Genomic DNA, 9,192 nt, shown 5'->3' with positions numbered 1-9,192 from the left:
AAGTCTCATAATCTCCAATCCTGAGACACTCACTGTTCACTTGTTTGGCTTTTTTTTATTTTTAAAGACAGTGTCTCGCTCTGTCGCCCAAGCTGGAGTGCAGGGGAGTGATCATGGCTCACTACAGCTTTGATATCTGGGGCCCAAGTGATCCTCCCACCTTAGCCCCTCAAGTAGCTGGGAGCACAGGTGCATGCCACCATGCCTGGTCCATTTTGTGTATTTTTTTGTAGAGATGAAGTCTCACTATGTTACCCAGGCTGGTTTTGAACTCCTAGGTACAAGTGATCCTCCTGCCTTGGCCTCCCAAAGTGCTGGGATTACGGAAATGAGCCAGTGTGTCTGGCTTATTTGCGTTTTTTTAAATGGTGCAAAAATAATTTTAGCCCAGCCTACAACAAAATACTTACTGTAGCTGATTTTTTCCTGTTAAACATTTCTAAGTCATTAAAATATAGTTCATCTTATCTTACCTTCTTATCAACACTTAACTTACCAATCAATCAACACTTATCTTCCTTGAACCTCTGAACTCAGTGCTTACTATTATCATATTCTGACCTCTCTGAGCCCTTCTCCACCTGACTTCACCTTTGCCAAGTCATAGCCACATTGTGCATTCACTGGGGAGATTGGGAGAGGTGGAAAACCCCTGACTGATGGCTTCACTACATTTACAATACATCAAATCTGTCCATTGATGGGTCCAAGAGAAGCCATTATGCTATTAGTTGTCTATCTATTCTTTCTATATCAGTTTGTAGCATGGGCTTTGACCATCGTTGTTCTGCTTACTGACCTTTTGTCTCATGGTTGTTACCTCCAGGCTAAAAGTCAAAGCACCTCCAAGTGTTCCTCGAAGGGACTACGCTTCAGGTAAGGTATTTCTCAGATACTTTAACTGACTCTTGACTAATTTAAAGTTCATATTTACATTTACGCTTATGGAAAGGGAAATCTGCTATCTTCATTTGAAAACAAAAGGTATATTTCCTAATTTCAAGAATGACTGAATCTATTAGGCATTTAACTACAGTGGAGATGTAGTTTTTTATCCATCCATCTACCCACCTATTTGTTGGTCACTTATTAAACGTCTTCCATGCGCCAGGTACCCACAGATCTGAGGCAGGAATATGGTGCTAAAAGTTAAAGATAGACTCTACATTTGAGGAATTTATAGTCTAGAAGGGAAGACAGATTATTGTTATTGGTCTGTTTTTCACACTGCTGATAAAGACATACCCAAGACTGGGTAATTTATAAAGAAAAAGGGGTTTAATGGACTCACAGTTCCACATGGCTGGGGAGGCCTCACAATCATAGTGGAAGGCAAAAGGCATGTCTTACATGGCAGCAGGCAAGGTAGAATGAGAGCCAAGAGAAAGGGAAACCCTGGATAAAATCATCAGATTTTGTGAGACTTATTCACTGCCACCAGAACGGTAGAGGGGAAACTGCACCCATGATTCAATTATCTCCTACAAGGTCCCTCCCACAACATGTGGGAATTATGGGAGCTACAACTCAAGATGAAATTTGGGGGGTACACAGCCAAACCATATGAATTATGTTAAAAGTAATTATAGGCCCAAGTGCAGTGGCTCACACCTGCAATCCTAGCATTTTGGGAGGCTGAGGAAGGCAGATTGCTTGAGCCCAGGAGTTTGAGATCAGCCTGGGAAACATGGCAAAACCCTGTCTCTACAAAAAATGCAAGTTATCCAGGTGTGGTGGCATACACTTGTAGTCCCAGCTACTCGGGAGGCTGAGGTGGGAGGATCACTGAGGTCGAGGTTGCAGTGCACTGTGATCACGCTACTGCAATCCAGCCAGGGTAACAGAGTGAGACCCTGTCTCAAATAAAAAAAAAAGAAAAGAAAAGAAAAGTAATTACAGTCCAGTGATATGGGAAGCACAAAGTTCTTTGGAATTCCACAGCAGCACTACTGAATCTAATCTGTGGCTGGAAGTGTGGGGGAAGTGGGGAAGAAATGACTTCCTCCATCAAAAGTTGTTTAAATTGATACTTGAGGATTGTTGAAGGGGTGGGGGTAATAAATTATTGCTGGCACATTGCTGACACTCAGTCCTCTCCAAGTTTAGCCTGTAACTTCATTCCAGCCAAGATCAACTTTGGCAGGAAAGAAGGGTTAGTTTTGAGATTTGTAGTGTTTCTGGCAGTGGTGAGCCAAGTAAAATATTCAACACGCTTTTCTTTATTAGAACAAATACCTTGGAGGATAGTTTTAAAATATCTTTCTATAGCATTAAATATAAAGATTTCCTGAATATCCCTCAGTGAACACCACAGAGCTACAGACATCATTGATGATTCTCAACAGGGAAATAGCCTAAAACCAAACCATAACCTTAAATGATGCTTACTATTTTATTTTATTTTTTTTGCCACTGATCAAGATAGTAGTAAGTCAGACAGTGCAGTTCCTCCAAAGCGAATCTTATCACACTGAGAAATGCTGACCAACCTGCCCAAGTCTGGTTACAGGCCTGTTGGACCACTCATTAATTCACAGAGTATTTATTGGCATCACCCTGCCAACCAGTCAGCAAGTTTAGACAGTTGTTCAGGGGATGCCAGTACAGTATGGCACTAAAAGAGGGACCCTGTTCTGGGCTTTAATATCTACCTAATCAATAAGTCAAGGAAGCTTCCTAGTTACATGAGAACAAATACATTCTTCTTTCCAAGTTCTAAATAAAGAAAAGAAACCAAAACAGACTAAACCTGTTAAAGAACTAAAGAAGTTTGATGGGAAAATGATAAAATCATGGAGTCTTGGGTTTAAAAGGAACCTCAGAGATCATGTACACCAATATCTGATCCAGGGCTTAACCCCTATCCCACCACCATGCTCCTCCACGCACAAGGCCCAGCTTCTGCTTGGACCCTTTCTGTGATGGTTTCCCATGGTCTGGCAAGGGACAGATGGCCCTGGCTGGATATAAATACAATCCATTTCCTTGTGGCTTCCTATGTCTATCCTGATGGCCACACCGTTCAAGCCTTTAAATATTAAGAAAAGCAGAGCCAGGCACAGTGGCTCACACCTGTAATTCCAGCACTTTGGGAGGCCGAGATGGGAGGGTCACTTGAGGCCAGGAGTTTAAGACCAGCTTGGTCAATATAGCGAGATCCCATTTCTTAAAATATGAGAAAAAAATTAAGAAAAATAGAAATAGAATTGTCCTGTGCAACTTCAAAGGAGAGAATTAAGAAGTTAGGTCCTTTGAGTGGTTTCTTCTCTGGGATAAACATCTCCAGGTGCTTCAGCTGTTTTGCACATTTTCTGATTCATTCAACACGTGTTTCATGTGTCCTGTGTGACTCTCACTGTGCTAGATCTGAAGTGGGGAACAAAATACCATCCCTGACCTTACAGTGCTGAATGACTAGTGGGCAGTCAGATAAGAAACAAGAAAGCAAACAGGTAAATATAAATTAGCAAACATGGTACCTGATGTGAGGGAAAATGGAAGGGTGCAATGATGGGGAATCAGTCTGGGGTAGGAGAAGAGCTTAGGTGGTCTGGGAAGGTCTGTCTGAGGTGACATTTAATTTGAGGGTTCGAGGACAAATGTGCAGGAATATTTGCCACTTTTAGATGGACCAACAGCATCAGAGATACTGGACACAGATGCCAGGAGTTCAGAGTTAATTGCTGGAAATCTAAGTGGACTGACATATCTGATTTCAGGGTGGACATCTCTCCGGATTGTCCCCTCACACTCACTTGTCTGCCTGCTCATCTACTCACCCAGGCCCTCTCCTTTCCCTCTATTTCTGCTTGGGGAAAAAGGAGGTAGAATCCATCCATTATTCATCCTTTTGCTTAACCCACACACCTTGGGCTCAACCTTGATGCCTCCTTTTCCCTCACCCTCTACAAAAATTCATCTCCAAATCTCATTGATTTGCTCTTAAATGCCTCTTAAATATTTTTTCCCTCTCTATTCCCATAGCTACAGCTAAGGCCTTCATCATCTCTTGCTTGTCCTAGGGTAGAAGGCTCTAAGTAATCTGCTTAATTCCTGATTGCATGTGGTCCTCTCAACTTCCACCAGAAAATTGTTCTGAAATAAAATTCTCTTTAAATCTTTTCATGGCTCTACATCGCCAACAAGGGGAACTGCAAACCACTGAGCCCACACACAAGGTCTTTCAGTGTCTAGCCACTAACTGGCTGTGTAACCTTGGGTAACTCATGCTCCTTTCCTTATCTATATTATGCAGGCCTGAACTAGAAGATCCGTCAGGTCCCCTCTAATACTAATTGTTCTGCACTCCTGCAGAAACACAGATCTCTGGGGCTCAGGGCCCAGTGATGAAGTGAGCCTCTCCTAACATTCCCTGGCTTTAGGAACTCACATCTTCCAATCTCCCTGATGCTCTGAAGTGTTCTCTTTTTTGTCCTCGGACACCTGCTCCCTTTCCTGGAACCCTTCCAAATAGTCTTGATGTCAGAACATTTAATCTCTCCTGGAATGCAGAAGTGTGGCCCAACACGGTCTTCTAAGCCTTTGCAACACAAAGTTTGATTCCCAGCCTGACAGCATCAACCTCATGCAGACCTTGTTAGAAATGCAGATCCTTGGCTCCAACCTAGAACTACTGCATCAGAATTTACATTTTAGCAAGATCTCCAGGGGATTTGAATGTAAATCACACTTAAGAAACCCTGTTATAAACCACCATCTCTGTCCCTATTGCCTTTCCTGAACTGAAAGACAAGTAGATTTTACTCCCTCAGCCCCTGACCCCTGCAAATCCATTGATTTCCAGGGTCTCAGAAATGCATCTTATTGCTTTGCCAGATGACTGGGGCCTTGCGCAGTTTCCCCTGCTCTTACACTCAATCCCCGGAAATGGTCCAAAACCACCATCACCACCTGCAGTTAGCATCCTCCCTTGCTGTTCTCTCCCCAACCCCAGCTCATGTCCCAGGAGCATTTCCAGCTGCTTCCCCTGAGCCTTGAGGTTTCTGCACAGCTGCATGACCAGGGCCTCAGAAATCAGCCCTGAGAGCTCCTCCTGAACCTGGAGAATCTTCAGGACCTTGGAAACCCTAGTGTATGGAAGCCAGAGCCTACCAGACCTCCTGAGCCTGGGAGGCCAATCATGTGCCCTTTGGAGCACTTGATCCACCACAGGCTCCTGAAATGCTCCAGCCATTTTCCCCCCACACACTGGATTTATGTCCTCTTTCCAGTTCTGGAAACAAATGGCTCCCCCAAACTGTCTAAGCCAAGAGTGTGTTGACCTTGGTGATGCTGACCTTCAGAGAGCAGAGGATAGAAAGGACCAGCAACTGTCCCCGCAGGAGGTCAGTAGAAGAGTCACCATAGCCCCTTCCCTAGTTAGAGTACAGAAGGACAAAGCTTGAATTACACAAAGAGTGGAGACCTGGGTCTCCTCCAGGGATTCAGGTCATGCCGGTATGGAGCCTGCTGCCTTCAGTTCAGACCCAGCAATCCCAGTTCAGTCTTTTCCTGAGGAGGAAACATCGCCCTTAAGGAACTGCTGGCCCACTGGGCAAAGTGCATTGCTCCAAGCAGCTGGCATTGTTGTGGGAAGGGAAGATTCAAAATCTGTTGAGTATTGACTCTGTTCTGGGCATTAAGCTAAGCTCTTCACAGACATACCTCATTTAATCTTCTCATTAGCACCGTTATATAGAAATTACGATCTCTGTTTTGAAGATGAGGAAAATGTGTCTTAGGGACATTAAGTATCCTCTCCAAGGTGACTGCAGCCACTAAGAGGAAAACCCATCCCCGACTCCCATTTTGCCGCTCCTTGCTTTGACCCATGCTCAAGTGTTTACGTATTTGGGGGAAACTTTTTCTTATTCTGAAGGCACTAGAGTTCCTGACATTAATTCAAGAACTTGCTTCCCAGTTCCGGCGCTTTCACAGTTGAACAGCCTTCTATATCTTTGAAGTCTGAGGTCTGGCTGGGGATGGAGGTCAGAGGGAGACCAGTCGTGGTGCCCGAGAGTCTGCTGGGATCACTGCAGATGCCTCATTGGTTATCCTACAAGGCCTTGAGGAGTCAGAACTGAACAGAGCCCCTCTCTTGCACTCTTGGGCTCTGATTGCCACTCTTGGGCTCTGATGGGGTGGCATCCCTGGGAGGTCCACCTGTGACTCTTCCTCTGGCTCTGCTATCATGCAGGGAGGAGATCAGAGCAAATATGGGGTAGAGGGGCAGCAAATTCACTTATGTGGAAAAAATTAAAATCCAGAGCAAGGAAGGCGCTTGGACAGGGATTCTTGGGTAAATGCCCACACAGAAGTATGGGGCATGCATAACGATCCTTTGTCCACTAAAGAAGTGAGATTTAACATTGCTTTTGTCATGGCCCTGGTGCTCCCAGTGGAGCCAGCATTTACCTGGTTTTCTGTCTCCCTGTTCACATTCCCCTGGAAGTACTGGTCTTACACTGACGTGGGAGAGCTATATCCAACATCCGTCCTGCCACAGGGAACTAAGAATAGAGGAATGACATTTGGGCTCAAAGGTATTTTAAAGCTTAGAAAGTCCTGAAAGATTGCCCAATTCAAGCTTCTCATTTTAGGAATAACTGGAGACCAGAGAGGCAAAGTGACTCCTGAGGTCATCTAGTGAGGTGATGGCTGAGCCAGGACTATAGCCCCCATTGCTGTACCCCCACCCCTCTGTTAATGGTCCTGTGAAGGAATGAATAGACATACAGACGAAGGGAGTTTCTATAATGATAAGTATTTCTTTTTTCTTTTTTTGAGATGGGGCCTCGCCCTGTCACCCAGGCTGGGGTGCAGGGGTGCAGTCATGGCTCACTGCAGCCTCAACCTCCTGGGCTCAAGTGATCCTCCTGCCTCAGCCTCCTGAGTAGCTGGCACCACAGGCATGTGCCACCATGCCTGGCTAATTTTCTAAAATATTTTTTGTAGAGGCAGTGTCTCACTATGTTGTCTAGGGTGTTCTCAAATTCCTGGGCTCAAACGATCCTCCTGCCCTGGCCTCCCAAAGTGATGGGATTACAGGTGTGAGCTCACCATGACAAGCCTAAGATGTTAAGTATTTAGACTCAGAACACCTCTCCCAGCCAGTCTGAATCTGGGTCTTGTCCTTAATTCCTCACATTAAATCATGTCCCTTTCTCCTCTTAGGGCAGCACTGGTGGGGCTGGCCACCCACCGCCTCCCCTGCAGCCTCTGTAGTTCTGCTTTCTGTTCCTTTTTGGTGTCTGTCCCCACCACCACAACCGGCCCACCCTCCCTCTTTCCTTCCTTCTGTGTCCCGCTGCGGTCTTCCCGCTGGCTCCCTGCGTGCCACCACCTGCTCTGTCGGGGAGCAATGGGCAGGGTCTGGTGGCCAGGTAGCCTCCAGAGCAGGATCAGGACTGCAGCTGAGGCAGAATGTCAGACATGCTGTGAAGCCCCCAGCATCTGCCCCAGGGGCTCTGGTGCTCCTATTGACTCAGAACTGAGAGGCTGGATTCACACTCCCTTTGTCCCAGCCACCACCACGGAGTTCTGTACTGTCCTTCCGGTCATCCCCTCCCATTCCCAAGACCCCCTGGTCTGGATCAGCTTTCATCTCTATGCCTGAGTTCCAAAACACCATCCTCATCAGCTCCCCATCTCAGCTTGTCACTGGAGCCTGCAGTGTCCACTATGGCTGGAGCCCCCATTGGCTGGCAGCACATCAGGTTTGTGTGAGCGCTCAGCAGAATCTCCTGTCCCTCTCCAGCCCAGCGCATTCATTCTGCACACATCTGCCTCTAAGCCCTGCTTCTGGGGCTGACACATAAGCCCCTCTCTCAGATGATGGAGGAGGACATACTCCTTTATCCTTGCTCTCTCCTCCAAATCCTGCTCATCCTTCAAGGCCCCATTTGGCCCTACCTCGGGCACATGGCCTCATGCAAGTTTTTGGCTGTCACTGGGCACACCTTTCTCTGAACTTTCCCCGCTCCTGGTAATGATTCCAGGTGTGGAGACATTTCTCAGAAAACTACATGGCCCTGAGTTGTCCTCAGTCTCATGTGGTCATTCTTCTGGTCCTTAAATCTTTATTTGTATTACGCAGCGTGGCTTGGTGAGAAGACCCTGGACTTTGAGGTCCTTTAGACCTGGGTTGGAATCCTGGCTTTGCTCCCTAAGCACTGTGTGAACTTGGAACAGTTTTGTAACTTGAGTGAGCCTCCAATTTCTGACCTGGGGATAAGAATACCAATCCTTTAGATTGTTCTGAGAATTGCAGAGACTGTAAGTTCATTGAAATAGCTAATATTCATTGAGCCCTTTACTCTATGTCAGATACTCTTCTAAGCACAATTAATAATGTCCATTTTAGCAAAGGGGAAGCTGAGGCCCACAGGTGAAGCAATTCAGCTAAGATCTCACTCCTAGAAGATGGCAGAATAAGGATTCTAATTTAAGCAGTCGGACCGCGGAACCTAAGCCCAAATGGGGGCTGCTGTGACTATTCTCACATCTCCTCGTGCCTGGTGCTGTACCCACAGGCCAGGGAGGGCCACATGAATCTTAAAACCTGGGTCAGGCAAAGGGAGGAGTCATTGTGTGGCATGAGATTATGACATGGTAAATAGAGCATAAGCCCCAAACCAGGTAAACCACACCAGAGGAAGGGCTGTAGCTGACAAGAGGGCCCTCCCAGGATCTCAGCTTCCTGGCAGAGACCATGGAATCACACACACAAAATCAAACCACCTGGCCCATGTGAAGCTCGAACTTCTCCTCCTTCAAATTTTACTCACTATAATAGAGGCTTTCTTGGATCCATTTCTTTGTGGTAGCCATAGTGTGTGATTGACATGGGAGTGAATTAGAATCAGTGGTGTTTTGGGCCGGGCGCAGTGGCTCACGCCTGTAATCCCAGCACTTTGGGAGGCCGAGGCGGGCGGATCACAAGTTCAGGAGATCGAGACCACGATGAAACCCCGTCTCTACTAAAAGTACAAAAAATTAGCCAGGCGCGGTGGCGGGTGCCTGTAGTCCCAGCTACTCAGGAGGCTGAGGCAGGAGAATGGCGTGAACCCGGGAGGCAGAGCTTGCAGTGAGCCGAGATCGCGCCACTGCACTCCAGCCTGGGCGACAGCGCAAGACTCCGTCTCAAAAAAAAAAAAAAAAAAAAAAAAAAAGAATCAGTGGTGTTTTGAGTGT

The 9,192-nt window shown here is 46.5% G+C and overlaps 2 protein-coding genes across 4 annotated transcripts in view; one reads left to right on the top strand and one right to left on the bottom strand.

Moving 5' to 3' along the window:
- The window catches only part of ZNF518A (zinc finger protein 518A), a 123,090-nt gene that overhangs the window by 7,289 nt on the left and 106,609 nt on the right, over positions 1-9,192 (bottom strand). The window lies entirely within an intron of this gene.
- The window catches only part of BLNK (B cell linker), an 89,609-nt gene that overhangs the window by 34,157 nt on the left and 46,260 nt on the right, over positions 1-9,192 (top strand). For all 3 annotated transcript variants that reach the window (XM_073019220.1, XM_007963706.3, XM_073019221.1), the window contains exon 3: positions 827-876. In XM_073019220.1, coding sequence (XP_072875321.1) covers positions 827-876 — 50 coding nt within the window. The remainder of the gene's footprint in view (positions 1-826; positions 877-9,192) is intronic.

This window comes from Chlorocebus sabaeus, chromosome 9 (assembly GCF_047675955.1).
Source record: "Chlorocebus sabaeus isolate Y175 chromosome 9, mChlSab1.0.hap1, whole genome shotgun sequence".
In the NCBI taxonomy this organism is placed as follows: Eukaryota; Metazoa; Chordata; class Mammalia; order Primates; family Cercopithecidae; genus Chlorocebus; species Chlorocebus sabaeus.
This window is presented reverse-complemented; position numbering and strand designations above follow the sequence as displayed.